Raw genomic sequence first — 22,591 nt, 5'->3', positions numbered from 1 at the left:
GGGATGAACTCCCGTTGTCTCTAGCGGGCAGAGTCCAAACGGTGAAAATGACGGTCCTCCCAAGATTCCTGTTTGTTTTTCAATGTCTCCCCATCTTCAGCCCGCAGTCCTTTTTTAAGCGGGTCAATAAAGTTATAACGGGCTTGTATGGGGGGGGGGGGGGGGGGGGGGGGGGGGGGAGTCCCTGCGAGTGAGAAGGGTAATGCTTGAGCAGAGTCGGGGGGGGGGGTGGGCTGGCGCTGCCGAACTTTAGCAATTATTACTGGGCGGCTAACATAGCCATGATAAGGAATTGGCTGGTGGGGGGGGTTGGCATGGGTGCGTATAGAGGCGGCTTCTTGCATGGGCACAAGTCTGGGGGCGCTGGTAACTGCGCCTCTGCCGTTCCCGCCGGCGTGGTACACCACCAGCCCCGTGGTGGTGGCGGCCTTGAGAGTCTGGGGGCAATGGAGGAGACATGTGGGAGCAGTGGGAGCATCGGTCTGGTCCCCAATCTGCGATAATCACCGGTTTGCCCCGGGGAGGATGGACAGGGGGGTTCCGAATTTGGCGGAGAGTGGGGATTGAGAGGATGGGGGACTTGTTTATAGAGGGGAGCTTTCCAAGTATGAGGGTGCTGGAGGAGAAGTTTGCATTGGTGGGTGGAAACGAATTATGATATCTGCAGGTGCCGGACTTTCTGCGTAGACAGGTACCAACCTTCCAACTTCTGCCACTAAGCGGGATTCAGGATAGGGTGGTTTCTAGAGGATGGATAGGTGAGGGGAGCGTTTCTGATATTTATAAGGAGCTCATGGGATTAGAGGAGACGCAAACCGAGGAGCTGAAGCGAAAGTGGGAGGAGGAGCTGGGGGGAGAGATAGAGGAGGGCCTTTGGGCGGACGCGTTGAGTAGCGTCAACGCGACCGCGACGTGTGCCAGGCTCAGCCTGATTAAATTCAAGGTTGTGCACCGGACTCACATGACAGTGGCCCGGATGAGCAGATTCTTTGGGGTGGAGGATAGGTGCGCAAAATGTGCGGGAGGACCAGCGAACCATGTCCACATGTTCTGGGCATGTCCAAAGGTGAGGGGATTTTGGCAGGGATTTGCTGACATCATGTCCAAGGTATTACATACGAGGGTGGCAGTGAGTCCAGAGGTGGTGATTTTCGGGGTGTCGCAGGATCCGGGAATCCAGGAGGAGAAAGAGGCAGACGTTCTGGCCTTTGCTTCCCTGGTAGCCCGGATGTGGATATTACTAGCATGGAGAGACTCAAAGCCTCCGAAGTCAGAGACCTGGCTATTGGACATGGCTAGCTTTCTCTGCCTGGAGAAAATTAAGTTCGCCATGAGAGGGTCATTGTTAAGGTTTGCCCGGAGGTGGCAACCATTCGTCAACTTCCTCGCAGAGAATTAATCGTCAGCAGAAGGGGGAGGGGATTAGGTTAGCGTAGAGTAGGGGGTTAAGTAATGGTGGGACCTGTGGGGGAGGGAGGTGGTATTTGAACTATGTTTATATTTTTATGTACATATTGCTGTTGTTACAATGCCAAAAAAAACCTCAATAAAATGTTTATTAAAAAAAGAAAACCTGCCTCACAGATCTCCTCTAAACTTTGCCCCAAGGACCTTAAACCTATGCCTCCTGGTGACTGACCCCTCCACCCTGGGAAAGAGTGCCTGCCGATCTACTCTATCCACGCCCCACATGATCTAGTAGACCTCTATCAGGTCAACCCTCAACCTTCATCTTTCTAATGAAAACAGTCCGAATCTATTCAGCCTCTCCTCATAGCAAACATCCTCCAGACCACGCAACATCCTGGTCAACCTCTTCTGCACCCTCTCCAAAGACTCCACATCCTTCTGGTAATGTGGCGACCATAATTGTGCGCAATATTCCAAGTGCGGCCTGACCAAGGTTCTATACAACTGTAGCGTGACTTGCCAGTTTTTATACTCGATGCCCTGTCCAATGAAGGCCAGCATTCCGTATGCTTTCTTGACTACCTTGTCCGCTTGTGTTGCCACCTTCAAAGATCTGTGGACCTGCACACCCAGATCTCTCTGAATTTCTATGTTCCTAAGAGTTTTGCCATTTACGGTATATTTCCCTTTATGTTAGACCTACCAAAATGCATTACCTCACATTTGTCCTGATTAAACTCCATTTGCCATTTCTCTGCCCAAGTCTCCAACCTATCGAAGTCCTGCTGTATCTTCTGATGATCCTCAACACTATCTGCCACTCCACCAACTTTGGTGTCATCCGTGAATTTACTAATCAGACCGGCTACATTTTCCTCCAAATCCGACAGGTAACGTGGTGAGATTCCGACTGGGTGGGCCAGAATGATCCCGAACACAATCCACCCATACTAAATGCAAAAAATGATTCCCCCTCATGAATCACGCAGAGCTGGAGTCCCCAGATGCTTGATTCGCCTGACTAGGGGCTTAACTGTTCACTGCTAACAAGGGGGAGCTGCATTTCCTGTGACCCCCTCCCTGTGCAGCTGAATCGTTGACTTCCTCACCAACAGACCGCAATCTGTCAGGGTAGGCAACAGCACCTCCTCCACAATAGTCCTCAACACCGGGGCCCCACAAGGATGCGTGCTCAGTCCTCTACTGTACTCCCTATACACACATGACTGTGTGGCAAGATTTAACTCCAACTCAATCTATAAGTTTGCGGATGATACCAACAGTCTGTCCTGGTCCACTCACGTTGATGCAACAGTCAAGAAAGCCCAACAACATCTCTACTTCCTACGGAAGCTAAAGAAATTTGACATATCTGCATCAACTCTCACAAACTTCTACAGATGTGCCATAGAGAGCAACCTATCCGGCTGCATCACAGCTTGGTATGGAAACTGCTCGGCCCAAGATTGCAAGAAACTGCAGAGTGTGGTAAATTCAGCCCAACGCATCACACAAGCTTTCCATCCTCACATTGAGTCTCTCTACGCCTCCCACTGCCTCAGGAAGGCAGACAGCATTATCAGAGACCCCTCCCACCCAGGCATTGCCTTCTTCCAGACCCTTCCATCAGGCAGAAGATACAGAAATCTGGAGACCCGCACATCCAGACATAGGAACAGCTTCTTCCCCACAGCTACTAGACTCCACAACGACTCCCCCTCGGACTGATCTGTTCCCTGTAAGAACACTATTCACGACAGCCTATGCAGCTCTTGCTCATGTATTTGCTTTGTTTGGCCCCTTGTTCCACACTGTAACCAATCACTGTTTGTCGATGTACCATTTGTCAATGTTCTCTGTTGATTATTCTTTTTTTGTCAATTATGTATGTACTGTGTACATTCGCTCGGCCGCAGAAAAATTATGTTGCAGCTGTACAAAACTCTGGTGCGGCCGCATTTGGAGTATTGCGTGCAATTCTGGTCGCCGCATTATAGGAAGGATGTGGAAGCATTGGAAAGGGTGCAGAGGAGATTTACCAGGATGTTGCCTGGTATGGAGGGAAGATCTTATGAGGAAAGGCTGAGGGACTTGAGGCAGTTTTCATTAGAGAGAAGAAGGTTAAGAGGTGACTTAATTGAGGCATACAAGATGATCAGAGGATTGGATAGGGTGGACAGTGAGAGCCTTTTTCCTCGGATGGTGATGTCTAGCACGAGGGAACATAGCTTTAAATTGAGGGGAGATAGATAAAAGACAGATGTCAGAGGTAGGTTCTTTACTCAGAGCGTAGTAAGGGCGTGGAATGCCCTGCCTGCAACAGTAGTGGACTCGCCAACACTCAGGACATTCAAATGGTCATTGGATAGACATATGGACGATAAGGGAATAGTGTAGGTGGGCTTTAGAGTGGTTTCACAGGTCGGCGCAACATCGAGGGCCGAAGGGCCTGTACTGCGCTGTAATGTTCTATGTTCTATGTTCTATGTACTTCGATACATGTGACAATAAATCAAATCAAATCAAATCAAATTTAAATGGTCCCTCTGCACCCACCGCCAGTCAAGCGAAGAAGATGGCAATGCTCCTTGATTCCCAGAGAGAGACCTGAACAGGCTCTGAACTCCATGAGGAGAGGACGGACACCCTGAACACCTGTGGGGGCTGAAGACCCAGAAGCAGCTTGACAAATCCTGCTTGGGAAGGGGTGACAGTGACTGTCAGTGCCAGCAGCCTGACACAGAAGACTGGTGTCCAATGCCACAAGAAAATGGAAGACCTCCTTCGGCCTGCAAGGGCGAGTTCCCAGTTGCCTCATCCTAGCATCAGTTCTATCTGTCTATCTGTCACCCCTGGAATGACACCCTTAATCCACTCGCCGCCACCTCACACCTACCCAACACCCAACCTCCCAGAAACTTCCTCAGAACCAGCACCACCCCCTCTCCCCCTCCCCCCCCCCCCCTCCAGCACTCCTCATGACAACCACTTGCTACCTCGGCAGGGTATCCATGCATGCCACTAAAACAGACCCCCTCCAAATACACTAGGCTTCTGGCTCACAATGTCCCTTTTTGTCTCCACAGGAGAAGATAGCGCATAATAAAAGGGAGAGGGAGAAAACTGGTTTGGAGATGCCCGAGTTGCAAGTCCTCAGCCCTTATGAGGAAAGGTCACTGGAGATCGCGTGGGATGGCATGGACTGAATAGCGACAGTGAGATTCGCCTGCACCAGAGAAGTGAGGATCCATTACTCCTTCATCCAGATCGCCAATCTCAAGTGAGTTGTTTATTTCCCAGACCCTTGTCCTTCTCATTCACTGAATCCTTTTGTTGCCCGCTCTCCATTAGATGAGGCCAGGCCAACCGGAGTCACGCTGGCACTGATTAGTATTCCTTTTTAAAAATGTGAACCTGGCGGAAGGGCTTCTGTGGGGAGCCGAGGAGGTGAGTAGCCATCTTTGTTCACAGGCAAAGAGCCCGGGGTCAGCGAGCTTTCCGTTCCAGTGCTCAGCAGGGGTTGGGGGAGCACCCTTGGGTGGGGGGGGGAGGGGCATCCTCATCTGGGGTGTGTTGAATCATAGAACCATAGAATTTACAGTGCAGGAGGCCATTCAACCCATCAAATCTGCACTGGCCCTTGGAAAGAGCACCCTGCAAAGCCCACGCCTACCTCCTATCCCCGTAATCCCACCTATCCTTTTTGACACTAAGGGGCAATTAAGCATGGCCAATCCACCTAACCTGCACATCTTTAGATTGTGGGAGGATACCGGAGCACCCGGAGGAAATCCATGCAGACATATCATATCATAGAATTTACAGTGCAGAAGGAGGCCATTCGGCCCATCGAGTCTGCACTGGCTCTTGGAAAGAGCACCCTACCCAAGGTCCACACCCCACCCTATCACCATAACCCAATAACCCCACCAACACTAAGGGCAATTTTGGACACGAAGGGCAATTTATCATGGCCAATCCACCTAACCTGCACATCTTTGGACTGTGGGAGGAAACCGGAGCACCCGGAGGAAACCCACGCACACACGGGGAGGATATGCAGACTCCGCACAGACAGTGACCCAAGCCGGAATCGAACCTGGGACCCTGGAGCTGTGAAGCAATTGTGCTATCCACAATGCTACCGTGCTGCCCATGGGGAGGAAGTGTAAACTGCAACAGACAGTCACCCCAGGCCGGAATTGAAACCGGAACCCGGGAGCTGTGAGACAGCAGTGCTAACCATTGTGCCATCGTGCCACCCACAGGAGGGGTGGTGTCAGCGTTGGAGGAAGGGAGGAAGGTGTGGGGTGCTGGGGGGCAACCGCACGCGGCTCTACCATGCCAACACCTGGATCATGTGTATCCGTTCCAGGGGCAACCCTTGCCCCTGCCCGTCTGCCCCACCGACCACCCACTAACTGCTGAGGCCTCTGGCTTTGCGTCTGAAGGCTATTGCTGAATTAGCTATCGTAGTTAATTGAGCAGTTCACACACCCCAAGTGGATTCCCGTGGGTGGGCGGGCCATGTAGCATGTAGGAGTCATTGTCTAGCATCTCAATCAGACCTTGATGCCTGGACACTGTGTCTGAACACTGCGGGAGGTCACACCACAAACTCAGCAGCTGAGATCCGAACACCCAGGAGATGGACCCCAGCACCAGGGACATGTCTGCGGCTGGAGGATGGGTGAATGCAACGGGGAGGGGACCAGCGCCCAGTCCAGGTCATGTTTTGAGCGGGTGTCTGGGTACAGGGTGTGGGTTCCGTTGTGGGGTGGCCTGTGCTGCCTGGTGTGCGTGGGCAGGGCGCTCTGGATGTCGGGGGGGAGTGGGCATCAATGGGGGGTCCTGTGGTGGGAGCCGCCATTGTTTCTCAGTCGCACACCTTCTCCCAACTCCTTACAGATACTGAACAGAATGGATGGTATTTTGAACCCAGCAGAACAGGCCCTATTGGTGCTGCCGGTAGGTTGGGCAACCAGACGATGGAGATGGCGGCAGCAGCAGTGACTGCAGAGGCTCGAGGCGGTGGCCCATGTGCCAGACCCTGCCCCACATCTTGAGGATCCGGTCGCCCATCAGGTCAGGGTGATAGCCAGCTGAGGAGTTCCGTGACGGCCCATGGTATACAGGCATCACTGGTCGTTCGAGACGATGAAGGACAATGCGAGCCGCAGGAGGCTCTGCCTCAACAAGGTGATGGTGCGGCACCTGTGCCATGACTTCACGGACCTAGTACCACGTGGTGAAGGAGGACACCCGCTCTCTGTGGCTGTCAAGGTCACCGCAGCCCTGAACTGTTACACCTTGCGATAATTCCAGGACTCAGGCAGCGAACTCTGTGGCATCTCGCAGGCCACAGCCCACAGTGCAGCTGACAGGTCACGGTGCCCTGTTTAATTGGGCGGAAAACTGGAGAACTTTGAAATGGACCAAGCCTAACTAGATGCCCGGGTAGCAGGATTCTTTGGCATCGCCGGGATGTCCCAGGTCCAGGGGCTACCTGGATGTCTGTCGCCTTCCACGGACCAGGCCAGCTGGGAGTGCCATTAAGAGAAAGGGTTTCAACTCCCTGAATACCCAGCTCTTGTGTGACCACTAAATGCAGATCATACACGTGTGTGCACATGTCCCAGGGAGTGCACACGACAGCTACATTCTGGGATAATCAGACATCCCCGGCCTCTTTGAGGACCACCCTTGAATGGCCGACCTGCTCCTGGGGGATAAAGGTTACCCACTGAGACCCTGGCTAATGATGCCTTACGGAGGCTGGAGGCCAAAGTGGAGACGTGATACAACGAGGCCCATGTGACCACCCGAGCTGCCATTGAGCGGTGCATCAGGACTGCTTAAAATGCCCTTCCGATGCCTCGACTGCTCCGGTGGTGCCCTGCCATGCACCTCCTAGTGGGCTACCCACTTTGTTGTGGTCTGCTGTGTCCTCCACAACCCGGCACAGCAGCGAGGTGACATGCTGGAGGTTGGTGATGAGGAACATGTGGTCACCTCCGCCTCCTCCGAGAAGGAGGTGGACGAGGACAATGAGGATGGGCTAGAGGACGATCCTGGAGAGGAACTGGGGAACCATCCAGAGGCTGCAGGACAGGTGGCAGAGGTGAGTGTACAGCAAACCCAGAGGGCCTGGGAGGCCCTCACACTCGGCTTCACAAAGGGCATGGCCTAGTTCATCATCGCTGCCTCCCCCTCCCCTCATTTCTCATCCTCCCAGAGTCTCTGTTATATTGCTCCAGGTGACAGGCCAAGGGTTCGGAGGTCGGCCCTCATAACAGAAGGAAGTGGCAGAAGCGTCATTCTGGTTGTGGTGAAGGGTTTTTAATGTTTTACAAATGTCCAGCAATGCCCCACTCTCCCGATGGTGCAGCCCCACTCCCCCACCACCCCTTCACCCCCTACCTAACCCCCACTCTCCCCCCCTCCCCCCAGTGCCCTCCCAGTGATTCTCAATGTGCTTTGCCTTCCTTGCTCTGCTGCGACGTCTAGGTACATCCCCAGGATGCACGTCAGAGGTGGAGGCAGCCAGTTGTTTACCGTGTCCTGTACCCCTGATGCCCCTGGCAGGCATCCTCTGGGGCCGGAGGACCCGACGCACTTGTCGATGGGCCATGAACAGTCGTGCGGCCGATCCCGTATGCTGATTTCAAGACGCGTCAGAGGGGTGGAACTCAGAGACATTGGTAGCCACCAACTCCACTCCATGTGACGGGTCCAGGGTGGCACCCAGTGCCCCCTCCTCCTGGTCAGTGCCCATAAGGCCCTGGGGTTCACCCTCAGGATGGTGGGGCAGCTGGTTTGAGTCCCAGCTGCCCATGCGACATCGGGCCCTGCCAGCCCAGACGGCTCCCCATTGTCTGCACCATGGTGCCAATGCCCTCGGCGATGCTCCTCAGTGACTGGGACATGCTCTGCAGTGCATCGGCAATGCCCACCCGTGCCTGGGACAACCTCCACAGTGCGTAGGCCACTCCCATCTGAGACCTCGACATGTCCCTCAGCGCCTCATCGAGGTCCGCCTGGTACTGGTTCATGTCTCCCAGTGAGGCGGACATTCTGCCAAGGCCCTCAGCCATGGCTGTCCCTGACTGCGCCATGGCTTGGACACCTCCACTAACACTGCTGACGTCATGTACCAGGATCTACACTGCAGTCACCAACCCAGCAGTGGTGGTCTTGATGCCACACATTGCCGTCGACATCTCCTGCATCCGTAGCCTCTGGGACTCCTCCAATCGGCTATGGACCTGTTGGAGCGTCGCTGACATCTCCCTCTGAATGTCTCCATCTCCGAGTCGACCTATTCCAGAGGCTCAGCATCTGACTGGGACCCAGCTGGTCCAGGGATCCAGCAGATCACTGACTTCTGTCTCACCTGGGCATTACTGCCTCCACCTGATGTGAATCAGCGATTGTGTGGCGCTCACCAGATTGTATCCCAGAAGCCTGACCACTATCATTGCCCATCGAGGTGCATGTATCTGCACTAGTTTGGGTGGGAATGACAGCTGTGGCACATTCTTGGAGCTGACCTCTGAAGTGGGCTCATGGGAGCAGGGGGTGGGACACCCCAGATGGGCCAGCGCTCTCGGCTGGAGAGCATATGGGAGAATGGACAGGTGGTCAGGGTGAGGGATTGGTCAGTCTGTATGGCAATAAAACTCACGTTTGACAGGTCCTCTGGGTGGGGCCCGGTGGATCCTCACCTCTGTGGTGTGCTCCGACTTCTGCATTTGTGACCGCTTTATCCTCGACTACCCCCCTCACCTCCAGGGCCCGTTCCTCAAAGGTTGTGTGGATTCTTATGTCCGGCACCCCACCACCACTCTGGGTCCTCTGCAGTTGATTATGGGAGAGCTTCTCCTGAGGAGACACAGAGATGGCATTGTTAGCCACACACATAGTTCACAGTGCTAGTGTGTGTGTGAGTGGGGGCGGGGGGGGGGGGGGGGGGTCTAGGGAAGTCAGTGGTTGGGACGGTGGTGGTGAAGGAAGAGTTGGGGGCATATGGAGGGGTGGGGGTGCTGTTCACATGGCGGTGTCATGGTCTGGGGGGGGGGGGGGGGGGAGGTTGCTGGTATCAACGTACCCGTGCTGCCCAGGTCATTAACCTTCTTACGGCACTGGAGGCTGGTCCTCCTGGTTACGCTTCCCAAGCTGATGCCCACTGCCACTTCACTTCAGGCAGAATTGGCTGCCTGTGGCTCACCCTCTGAGACCCTTGGGAGATCAGGACAGCCCTCCTGGCCTCGATTGCATCTAGGGGCCTCCCAAAGTCCATGTATCCAAACCCTGGGGCCGGTCTTCTCGGCGCCATGGCTACGAACTGAGTGGGGTTGGCTGTCCAAGTGATGTTTAAGTGCTGCTCGACCTTGTTAGCAGAGGGCTGGTGAGTGTAGTCCCGACGAATCGGCCTGGTGAGCCTTTAATTGTGGCGTGAAGCCCGTGAGGCCTCGTTAAGTGGACCAATCAACGTGTATTGCATTGCCAGCCTCACCAGGCCAGGCAGTTCCCACTCGCTCATACTTAGAAATTTTTCAGAAGAATCATGTAAGTAGGGTCATCCATTCCAAGACCCTCAGCCCTCAACCCCCCGATCCCAACACCCCTTGTCCTCATTATCCTGGAGGCTGACAATCCATCACCATCCCTGGCGCCCAGTGCCACCTCGAATATCTGATGCTCATTAAACATCATCACCTCAACGGCGACAGGCACTGCTCACGTCCTCTCATAGTCGCCAATGTCCCCCATAGTCTACGTCAGGCAGTTCATTCCCTTCACTTCAGCAGCAATGGGATCCTTCATGTGCTGTGACACATGGATGCCCATATGAAGCTTGATGGCTCCTGCATCCACTATTGCATTCTTGTGGTCAATGCTGAGAGGCACTTGCATGCCTCTCACGATGCCTGGCCCACGTCCCTCAGCCCTAGCCAATGAGCAATTCTTCCCCTGACCCTGACTTGAATAGTGAGGCACCTGAGAGTGGTGAAACATTACTGATGGTGGCCAATTGGTTGGACGAGCATGACTCTCAGGAATGTGAGAGGACACAAGTACTAGCAGAGGCAGCGAAGGCAGATACAAGTATGCACTGTGGATACTCAGGCTTGGACAGTTCACAATCATATTGCTGTTATGCCACCACACTCGATACACCTGGGCATCCAGTGCATGACCTGTGACTTTACGTCTAATGGGGAGTCCAGGATTACACCCTTTCCCACCCTTAACATGACATCCCACCTTCTCTCTCTGAGTGACATGCAGCCAGCCCCTTGGGCTGCCAACCTGTACACCTTCTCCTGCCCAGATCAGGAGCCCCAATCCCCCAGGCCACTGACAGCAACATCAGGGAGATTGTGCTCAGGTCTCTGGTGCTCATCCAGAGATTTTAACATTAGCTGCGAGTAGTTCTTCATTGAGGAACCCTTGCAATTTAATATCTGAGTGGTTCCAGCTGCTTCTATGGTGGAAAGGTACCTCCAGTGCAGGCAGGCTGTTCAGGCATAAGAGGGTGAAAAAGATCCAGTCTAAAAAAAAGTTGCTGTCAGACAGAGCAACTGTTCTTACTACGAAGCACTTCAGAGTTGAAAAAATCCTCTATAGAAAATCTACGGTCAGACAGGACTCCTGCTCAAAGAGGAAGCACTTCAGAGTTGAGCTTTAAAAGCAAAGAAAGATATTGCTCCTTTGAGGAAGCCTTCAGTTGTCAATCAAGACTTGTAAAAGTCAATGGGGTGTGAAATTCAATGTAAACAAGTACGTGGCGATAAAAAAAAGGCATATTGTAACACTGAAACCACCAAGCCTATTGGTACTTCAGGGAGAGTGAACTGCTTCACCAAGATACAAGCGGCATAAGAGCTCTGTCCTGTGAAAGGATTTTAGGACAAACAGGCTGCAACTGTGATTTGCCCTGTTATGGGATGCAGACATGAAAGAAATCTGGCTTCTTATTTCACAGACCCAAAGCGACACCCATCCAAGGTGGAGACTCCTGACCTAGCCCCCTCAAGCCCAGCCCAGCCCAAGCCCTCCTAACCCCAGCATCTGACCAGTGGCTGCTGTGCCCTTGTAATCCCTGGAGGTAGGTTGAAGGGTGATGTTGGGTTGGGGCAGAAATCTGTCTGACAACCAGGTCAAAAGGCTTTCCCTCGATCTTAATCATGGTTACGGTTTCTGAGATTGGCCAGTAACCTTGAACTGATTCCTTGTATCTTTTCCTTTACCAGGATTCCTACTCCATTCCTACACTTTTCATCTCCTGAGGAGTAAAGCACATGTTTCTTCTTTTCCATCTGACCAGATTCTAACTATCTTACTTCTGCAAGTCCTAGTAAGTTTACATGGCATCCCTATAATTAGATGGTGGAGGTAGAGGTAATAATTAAGTTTAATGTAACTGACAAATTTAAATCTTAACAAAGGGGGCGATGAGGGCGATGAAGAGGTGAATTGCTCTAGCTGTTAAATGTTTTTGACAAACAATGACCCTTCCGAAAAATTAGAGTCAGCTCATTGGATGTGAAGATGTGAGGCAAATGTCCAATCACATTTTTGTATAATGCTAAGAGCTGTACTCTGATGAAGCACAAAGTTACAGACTGGGCTCTTTTGGAGAAGGTTGTGGAAGAAGGAGGTTTGGCTATCAGGCAGTGAAAATCTCTTATTGTCACAAGTAGGCTTCAGAAGAAGTTACTGTGAAAAGCCCCCCAGTGTGGTCATTTTCAATTTTATACGATGTAATATTAAACATATTGTTACACTGTAAACTAAAGATGGAAATGTTTATTATGTAAAAGAAGCACACAGAGGGTTGAGCAGCTTCAGCAACATTGTCTAACGTGATTAATGATGAGGCCTGCACCAGGTGGAAGGCACTGTAAACAATGCAAAATACACGTAGGTGCTTCAACTCCACTTTCAATCCTGTCAATTATTAGAAGTGACTCAACATAAATGGAATCGAGTATTCGAATATAGAAGTTTTAAATAGCAGTGACACACATTACATGAAATCAATACAAGCTGAATCTTGCTGGAGATACCTTGTCAGGAAAGAATAAAGACTAAATTATATAATTACACAGTTAACATCTGAATCGTCAGACATGCAGTCAAAATCTGTTAACTCCCCGGAATACTTAGAATCCCTGGATTGCCTGACTTGCAAACCATAGATTTGGGCAAAATACCATGTTCAAGGTTTAAATTCACCTCATTGGAAAATGTGTTAAACTGCAGGCTGCCTGACACTTCCACCGCCCTCTATAAAACGGGAGAAAGGTCAGGGCAGGTGGATAGGAAGCGAGCAGGCCATGCAACACATTTTACCTGTCCCCTGCCTTAAAACACGTACAATTCCACCCATACAATGTCACAGCACAGAAGGTGGCCATTTGGCCCATCGTGTCTGTGTTAGCCCTCTGCAAGAGCAACTCACATAGTCCCAAATATTCCTTTTACCATAGCCCTGGAAATGTTTCTGTCCAATTAATTGTCCACTTCTCTTTTGAAGATCTCCATTGAATTTGCCTTCACCACATTATCAGGCAGTATATTCCAGATCCTAGCCACTCACTGTGTAAAACAGTTTTTCTTCATTTCTTCCTTTGGCAGTCACTTTACGTTGATTTCTTCTGGTTCTTGATTCTTCCACCAACCAAAATAGTTTTTCTTTATCGACTCTTTCCATAAACCCTCCATAATTTTGAACACCTCTATCAATTCACCTCTTAGTTTTCTCTTTTTCAAGCAGAACCGCTTCAAATTATCCAATCCATCCACATAACTGAAGTTCCTCATCCCGAGAACCATTCTTGTTAATCTTTTCTGCAATTTCTCTAATATCTTCACTTCTTCCGAAAGTGTGGTGCCCAGTATTGAACACAATGCTTCAGTTGAGGCCGAACCAATCTTTTATACAGGCTTATCATAGATCCCTTGCTTTTCTACTCAATGTCCCAATTTATAAAGCCCTCGTTCACACATGCTTTATCAATCTCTTTCTCAACCTGCCCTGCCAATGAATTATTCACATATACCACCCGGCCCATCTGCTACTGCACCCCCTTTAGAATTGCACACTTTATTTTGCATTGCTTCTTTTCATTCGTCCCACCAAAATGAATTGCTTCACTTGCATGCACATAAACATATATTTGGCTACAATTGTTTAATTCTACATTGAGTATAAATTGAGTAAGTGGCATGAAAACTGTATTCCCTAAAATAGATTCAGAACTCTGACACTAAACTATGCAGTGGAAAACACTGATTTCCATCTCCCTTCAGTCACAGGACAAACCATTCACTGAAGTGCATTTGAATTAGTTTTCCAGTTAGTGTTGTCTTAAATTTGTCACTAGCGAGTCAGGCTGCCCAAAGGTCCAACTTTGTGACCAAATGCATTATTTCAGGATATTCCAAGCCTTTGTCACTCATTAAATGAGCAATAAGACTTTTCCAGAGTGGAAATTGGTTTGTTCCTTGGTTGGATATAGGGTTGACTTCAGGTGAAATCTAGTCCTCTTTAAAATTATTGAGAAAGCAGGACGATTTCTGGGTCCCAAGCCAGCAATTACTAGCAATGTGCCTGCTGGCGTGATCTTCTGGAGCTACCTCCAGGTCCACTGTCCAATTAAAGATGACAGGTGGTTTCCTGAGGCTGCAAGCCCAATCGGAGGCAGTTGCTGCTACTGCAGGATGGCGACCACAATGGAAGAATAAACTCTGGCCACAATTGCAAGGCCAGCACAGGATGGCCTGGCGCACTAATCAATGCGATTCTGGTGTCTGGGGGTGGTGGGGGAGGTGTTAAGTACAAGAGGCCTCAAAGCAAGCCACCTCCAGGAACCTGCCAGGCTTAAGCCTCAGGTTAACTGCTGGGTGGATCCCGGTCACTTCCTAATTCAAGTCACAAATGTACAATTAATTACACAAGATCGGCTACCTGCCACTGCCAAATGGATAGCCATTGCCTCCAGCAAGAATGTCTGGAAGCAGGAACATGCAGGCCATTGACCCAAGGCTAATATATTTGAGTTAACGTCTGACCTTGCCTTCAATCTGATCTCTGCAGATTTAGCTCTTCCTTTTGGGACTCAACAGAAAAAAGATGGGAGTTGTATGCAGGTAGTCATTGTGGAGATATTGCACCCACACTATGGGTTAGATTTAATGGGCATGATGGGTGACTTGCCTGCTGGCTGGTGAGCCAGCTGTTTTGCCTCTTATAGGGAAGGTCTGCTAAAGTAAGTGCAACTCAGGTGCTTCACTGGACTTTGGGGGGCCTTCACTGGAATCAAGAACCCTGGAGGAGGAAGTGCTGCCTGCCAAGAGCTGGCAGCCGATCACTGTGGAGGTGGAGGCTGCTTGTGGCACCCACCTGAGGCCTAGTATTGTTGCTGGATCCAAAGCCACAGCTGGAAAATGGGATTAAAATAGTTAGGTTCTTGATGGTTGGTGCGGACATGATGGGAAAGGCCTCTTTCCGTGCTGTAAAACTCTATGACTCAATGACAGGTGAATGATGGTGGGGAATGGATGGGGGAGTCTCTGGGTGTGAGGCAAGGGGGAGGAGGATCGGCAGCAAGAGCAGGGGAGACTTTCACTGGTCTATCCTCCCGACATCCTCCTGCTTGATTAAATGCCCTCACCACCAAACTCACCAGGGGAAGGACTTAATCTTTGCAATATAATTAATTTTATTGGAAGGCATATTTGTTTCAGTTTTGTTTATAATTTGGAAGCAATAACATTCCTCAAGCAACCAAGCTGTTCACAAAATAGTTACCCGAGTGTTAAACATTGAACATATTGTACGTTTTTAAGTTACAGAGAGAAATATTTCACACTTCTAGAACCACATCCTGAAGCAATTTGCAGAGAATGTTTGCAATATTACAATGTAAACTTGTAACCAAATACGCAACACAAATAATGTCCTACAAATAATTTATTTATGGATAATTTCATAAAGTAATCCACGGTATTAACTAACCATGCAAATTATTAATAATACTTTACATGGGGCAAAATGTGTGTGGATTTGTGCCAGTGTTTCTTCTGTTTAATGATTTGGGTGTGTGTAAAAGGCAGCAATAAACTACAGAGCAGAAGTCCAACTTTTTTTTATAAAAGGTAAATAATTCCACAATTTACCCCCAAATAAGCCCACTCTCATGTGTTCTACTAGCTTGTTAGCTACAGCGAAATCTGTACCCCACAAATAGCTTGTTTTCTTCAGCTGAGCTCCACATAATTTCAATACGATGCCAGGCCAAAGTGGCACAAATGGGCTGGAGTCTTACCCAAAATGCGTCACAGGAAAGAGAAGCCAGCTTTCTGCCAAATGCTGACAAAATACAATGTTACAAGTTGAGTTTTTTCCCATGACATTGCAATCAAGGATGGAATGCTTGACAGTGCATTTATCAGTAAACTAATTAGAGGAGCGGTTGAGGACTCTGGGTCTGTACTCGTTGGAGTTTAGAAGGATGAGGGGAGGCGTTCTTATTGAAACTTACAGGGTACTGCAAGGCCTGGATAGAGTGGACGTGGAGAGGATGTTTCCACTAGTAGGAAAAACTAGAAGCAGAGGACACTGCCTCAAACTGAAGGGACAATCTTTTAAAACTGATGAGGAGAAATTTCTTCAGCCAGAGGGTGGTGAATCTGTGGAACCCATTGCCGCAGAAGGCTCTGGAGGCCAAATCACTGAGTGTCTTTAAGAGAGAGATAGATAGGTTCTTGATTAATAAGGGGATCAGGGGTTATGGGGAGAAGGCAGGAGTTGAGAAACATATCAACCATGATTGAATGGCAGAGTAGACACGATGGGCCGAATGGCCTAATTCTGTTCCTATGCCATATGGTTTTATGGTCTTATGGTCTGTGGTGAACCACTGTAATAGGAGATGTAAGGTAGGACCTGCAGTACAGGTTCGCCGGTAGCTCCTGCCGGCTGGCTCCGCCCACGGAGAACTGTATAAATATGTATGACCTCCAGTGCCCTGCCATTTCGCCAGCTGCAGCAGGAGGCCACACATCTGACTGTAATAAAGCCTCAGTTGTACCCAGCTTTAGTCTTTGTGCAATTGATTGTGCATCATGGTCTAAACCATTTAGTGTTGCAGCTCCTTTCTTTGTGCAGCTAAGAAAATCTGTAAATAAAAACCTTTGAATAAAACCTGGTAGCATATGGAACAGCAAGTACTTGAACAGATTTATTGATCAAACTAAGAACTACTAGAATACCACCGTGACCATCAGAATTCAATTCCACAACTCTCAACTGTACCATTTAAGCAGGATGTCCTTAGATTATGGGCAGCATGGTAGCACAGTGGTTAGCACAGTTGCTTCACAGCTCCAGGGTCCCAGGTTCGATTCCCGGCTTGGGTCACTGTCTGTGTGTGCGGAGTCTGCACGTTCTCCCCGTGTCTGCGTGGGTTTCCTCCGAGTGCCCCTGTTTCCTCCCACAGTCCAAAGACGTGCAGGTTAGGTGGACTGGCTATGCTAAATTTCCCTTAGTGTCCAAAAAAGATTAGGTGGGTTTACGGGGATAGAGTGGAGGTGTGGGGATAGGGTGGAGGTATGGGCTTTGGTAGGGTGCTCTTTCCAAGGGCCGGTGCAGACTTGATGGTCCAAATGGCCTCCTTCTGCACTGTAAATTCTATGATTTAACAGCACGGCTAAGAAAAGCACTCTTTACATTGAGATTTTCAGCTGATTTTACCACTTCAGCAGATAACAAAGGTCAGCCCACACGCCACCCATTAAACACACATACAGTGCCATTGTTAGCGAATAGAGCGTAGCCATGAAAGGGGTACATTCTATGTTCAGATTATTTTAAAGCTACAAAAGGAAAGGCTTACAATTGTCATCTTGTGCAATGCACTGAAAGGGAATCCCAAAGAATGAGGTGTAGCTATCGTTGTACCAGACCAAAAGTTCCATTCCTCTTGGGATGTCATCACAGGCTCTGTAGAATATGCATGACCTGATAAACAGCAAATAAAAGTCATTGGTAAAACAAATAAATAAAGTGATATCAACTTTTATAATTTATGTAAAGCATATTTTGTCTTGAATGAATATGGGCTTTCATGAAGGAGCAGATTCACACCCCAATATGGAGTTACAATGTGATAGGATACATCCTATCCTTCGTAACTGCACAATGACCACATACAAATCAAGTGAGGTGCAAAGTAAAATCTTGTTACTTAATCATGGACAGTGAAGTTTGGATCATGCATGTCAAAGGAGTAGGATGAGTGAGACACTTGAAAAGATAGAAGTAAAACAAATTTTTAAATGCAAAAAATTATCTAACAGATATACTTTCAATATATAAAGGTCATTCCGGAAATTAATTTTAAAACATAGTAAACATTCCTCTAGTGTTGCAATGTTTACAAGTTCACAATTACCAAATAATTAAAGTCTTCATAGGTAATTTAATGATATTGTCACACATAGTGACCAGGGGAATTCTTAATCACGTATACTCAGTTATATATTCTGCCTCAGAAATTGTTATTAAAATTGCAACCACATTCAGAAAGTCCAAAGTGCTGACGATGCAGAAAAAGGGAAAATTACATGGGTACAGTAGGTAGGGATTTTATGGAGCTTGCAAAGAACGGGAAACATGGCATGTGGGTGACTTGATTGGGCTGATTACAAAATTTCAATTTCTAATGATGGGTTGAGATACGGAGATAAAGTCAGCATTGTGTTTGCTGTGTGTCGGGTCTCACACCAACCTGTGGCAGGTTCATACTTGTGATACATTTGCATGCAATGAATATCCACTGGGCGTCTTTCAGCGTCCTCCTCATGCCTGATTTGGTGTTAGGTCGAGGCCATTGAATCTCGCAAGGGGCCTCTCAAGAGATTTGCGATGCTCAAAACGCCTCGCGAGATATGGCATGATCCAGATCTGGATATTTAAATGAGGGTACAGTTCATTTAAATAGTTGGATGCTAGATTCACCCAGCACCCGGGACACCATGGCCACACCTGGGAGACCTAGCCAGGGCACTGTTTAGTACTGGTCCACACTAATATGGACCAGGTGCAACAGCACCTGGGGGAGTCTTCCAGATCATTTGAGACGACTGAGTGCTCGTGAACAGGGCAGAGTGACATCCTGTCTCTTCCCCGGCACCCGGGAATCTTGGTGCTGCCAGCCTGGCACCATGGCAGTTCCACCATGGCACTTTGGTGGTGTACAGGTGGCACTGCCAGTGTGTCTGATTGGCACTGCCAGGGATAGGGAATGGCTGTTCGTAGATCGGGGCACCATTTTGATTGGCAGCCCCAACATTGCAGTCGCCCACTTTATTGACCCCATCTCAATCCCAACCTTTTTGAGGCTTCGGAGAACCCCTCTCAACCCCTCCATTTGGCAAGACGCCTCAGACCCAACCCCAACAGTGCCAAACTGGCACTTGGGCATCCTGGCATTGCCAGCCTTGCAGTGCACCTGGCAGTTCCAGGATGGCAGTGCCAAGGTGTTCAGGTGCAGGGGGAGTACCAGGGACTAGCCATATGTCTGAAATGGCCTGCGAGACTGCCTGAGGTGCCTTATGTCTGGTCCACATTTGTGTGGACCAGCACTAAGCGGTGTCCTGGTGAGGGCTCTCAGGTGCGGCTGTTGAGTCCCAGGCACTCTATAAATCTGGCATCCAGTTATTTAAATGAGCGTTTAGGGTGTGGATGAGATCCAGATCGGCCAGTCAGAGCGAATTGGGTGACTCGTGATCGGCCCGGCACGGAGCCCGATTTGGTGCTCTTGCATGATTCACCCTTTGTACCAGGATCCTGGCTGGGTGCAATGGGGTCGTTGATCACGCCTATTGTGTTTAAAGTTAAGTCATCAGATAACGAGATTTGAGTGGGATAAGGATGATATAATTATTGGGAGGAGCCAGGGTCTGAAGCAGTCAAGTTTTCAGTCAATGAGTTTAGATTTGGCTATGAACAGAACAGCAGCTTCTGGGAAAAGCTGTGGTTTGACTCAGACAAGAATCTACAAGCTGTTTCTTGAAGGAGCTCTCTCTCTTCAAGATATCTCTCCATAGCAAGTACTCCTGTGTTTGCTAACTATATATTTGAAAGTGCGTTTTGACCGGCGATGGGTTTTGCTTGATTGGAAGATATCAGTTAAGAGTTAAATGTTTCATTTTATTGTTCAGCATTGTTGAACTGGTAATTGTAAGCTATTTCTTTTGTGATGTTAAAGTTAGTTTAATACAGTGTTTATAATAAAGTTTGTTTTAATAAACCATTTCCCTATTTGTCTAAGGAATCACTCCTGGAGTAAAGTATTCTTTCTTCACAGTTTTAAAAAATAACAATATTGGGGTTTCAATCTGGTATCCTACCAAAAGTTGGGGTCTAGTCCGGGGTCATGATGCAAGAGATGAAAGGGCAGAAATTCCCATTGGGAGGGCATGCGTGGAACTAAAGTTTGATCCTAGCTGGGACATGGTGGGTTGCAGTTCGGGGTTAAATTTACTCCATTGGGTTTCAGCTGCTCAGAGGTTCCCAAATAAATTGTGCCCTTTAAGCCTGCCTGTGGAAGGCTGGTGCCTGACTGTGAGGATGCCAAAACTACACCAGGACTGCTGTCGAGCTATTTCCTGATAGACCTTGTGAAGGCCCAGTGAATACAGGATAGAAAGGTAATTGAGGGATTTCAAAAAAAGTGCTGCGATGTATCTGCAGCTTGAATCAGACCTGGGGCGGCATCCCTATGGATGACAGTGTGCCACTCTGTGTTTCATCACCTATTGCACCATTACAAACCCGAGTGTCCAACTTGAATATTCTAATTATTCCATTCCTAGAATTTGGGACTAGGTCAGAGGAACAGAAAAGCAGTGGGCGGAGGTCCCATCCCATCACATTCCTGCACCCTTGCGGAATTTTTAGGATCAAGGGTGGGAGCCCTGGTCGGTCTTTCCTTTTCTAACATCTAGGACTGCTGAGGCCAAGCATAACATCCTTACTGGAGGACCTCTGAGACCAGGAAGCTCCGCACAAACACTGATCCTTATGGGTCCATAGTCACAGCTTCTCACTGGAAAACCTACTGGGAAACTCGCTTGGTTTGAAAATCAGAGGCAAGTGAAAAAAAAACTTATGAAATGTGAGATGAGCTGAAAGCAATATGTTGCATTGTCTTTGACCAAGACATGTCATCAAGATTTGTGAATGCCATTGCAATTTGTTCTTTGCTTAATACTACAGACAAGAAAGAATCTGTCTACACAATCCCTTAATAGTGAGATATACACTTGTCAACGTGTTCTATCATTGCCAAGTGACTCTTGGCAACAGCATCATGAAGATCAATACAAATAAATAGGAGAATCTCTAAGTTTCACTTGCAGCTGCAAAAATTCCATCTGTGTTGTTTTTACTGAGCATTCTGCCATCCTGTTTGACTGGAGTGTTGCAAGCTAAGCAGATTGCTTTTGGTGCATCTATGAATATCTGAAAAAGACTATGCTCAGGAAACCTGAACTGCAAAGGTTGTAAAAGGTTCATAATTCTTCCCACAGTTTCACAGGTTCTAACAATGTCTGTACAATACTGCTCAAATCAGGGATAATTTGCCAGGGTGGGGGGGTGCTGATTAGGAAGAAGATTTTTTCACAAATTTCACTTCTCGATTTGACCTCTTCCAACAGAAAAACAGTTTGAAGTTTTGCGTGTAAGAAGACCCATGCTAGACTTAAATGTATAGTTTCTTCTTAAAGGACAGGACTGTTTTAAAGCAATGGGTGGTCTCAGAGGCTCTTAGAAAGATTACAAAACTATAAGCATACACTGTTTCGTACAAGAGGGCAGTAGTTTCAGGCTCTGCACAAATCACTGCATGCTGAAGTACATCAAAGGCATTTTTTCTCTCGACTAATATTTCCTTTCCTGACATGTATTTAGTATTGTGTTTGGATGACTCATAAAGATAACTGCATGATGTCCTGTCTCTGTTATAGTAGAACTCGTGCCAATGAACATTATTGTCAGCACAAAACAAAAACAAAGTGTTGGGATGGGGTGGTCGGGATCATCAATCAATCTTAAAAATTCTTTGAAGAGAATTCCATTAAGACATCACAAATCAAAACATATGGAATGCAAACCGGCTGACTCTTACTATGAATGGATGTTTATGCACAACGTAAGTATTTCACCATTTCATGATTTCCAAACACTGTTTGGGAAGCCGTTTTTTTATTGCCTTGTCCATATAAATCAAATTTAAAAGTTTCATAAAGCAAAAATATTCTCCCTCTGCTATGTCAGGAAAAGATAAACTTGCAGCAGGTAAAAAATGTCTTCTGAATAATTCCACAAGGGCACTTATAATATTTCAAAGTACAGTCAAAGGATGTAATGTTTTAACTATCCAGTGAATACCTAATCCAGAGACATGAAGGTTCTTTAAGTTAGAACTCCACTTTGCGCCTCCATCTGTTGTCAGCCAGAGAGACAGTAAAGGAACTATAGCGGGTGTTAGTATTGCACAATACAGGAAAAGCAATCAGCCAGTATTCCTACTTCTGATTGCCATCCAACCAACCCTACTTAAAAGATTCAACTGTGATGCCCCCTCCTTTTCCCCAGGTTGCACAGCTGCTGACTTTACTGTCAAGTTTCATACATTAGGAATGCCCTTGTGTGATGTGTTGGAGGCAATCAGTGCCCACTGAACCATAGCCAGCAAAGAGTTAATTAAATCCAGGAACAAAGGAGAAATGTAGGAGAGATAATAGCTGAGACCAAAAAAAATCCATGGAGAAAAACTGTTCCTTTTCTGATATTATATAGCTACCCAGATTCAGTTTTCATTGGTTTGTGTTATATATTAAGCAATACAAGTATAAATCTAATAGGTTTTCAAAATATGTGAGCCTGCAATTTTGGCAACCTGATTCCAGGTCTCTCTACCGCTGAACACTATAAAGGGCAGAGCATCAAGAGACTTCTTCCATCGTGTGTAAAGTTGGCCCCCGAATGCGGGCCTGGCCACCGCTGAGGCTCCCCCCGGAGTCAGATACCCCCCGCCCCCCCACCAAGTGGCATTTGTTTAAAAAATTATGATTTTGCTTCTGGGGTCCAGGCCATGATGCA

The 22,591-nt window shown here is 48.2% G+C and overlaps 1 protein-coding gene across 1 annotated transcript in view; it reads right to left on the bottom strand.

Moving 5' to 3' along the window:
* The window catches only part of prdm6 (PR domain containing 6), a 397,085-nt gene that overhangs the window by 96,176 nt on the left and 278,318 nt on the right, over positions 1–22,591 (bottom strand). The window contains exon 5 of the mRNA XM_072516543.1: positions 17,316–17,440. Coding sequence (XP_072372644.1) covers positions 17,316–17,440 — 125 coding nt within the window. The remainder of the gene's footprint in view (positions 1–17,315; positions 17,441–22,591) is intronic.

The sequence above is a fragment of the Scyliorhinus torazame genome, chromosome 9, assembly GCF_047496885.1.
Source record: "Scyliorhinus torazame isolate Kashiwa2021f chromosome 9, sScyTor2.1, whole genome shotgun sequence".
Taxonomy (NCBI): Eukaryota; Metazoa; Chordata; class Chondrichthyes; order Carcharhiniformes; family Scyliorhinidae; genus Scyliorhinus; species Scyliorhinus torazame.
The sequence above is the reverse complement of the archived record's forward strand: the minus strand, read 5'-3'. Positions and strand labels throughout refer to the sequence as shown.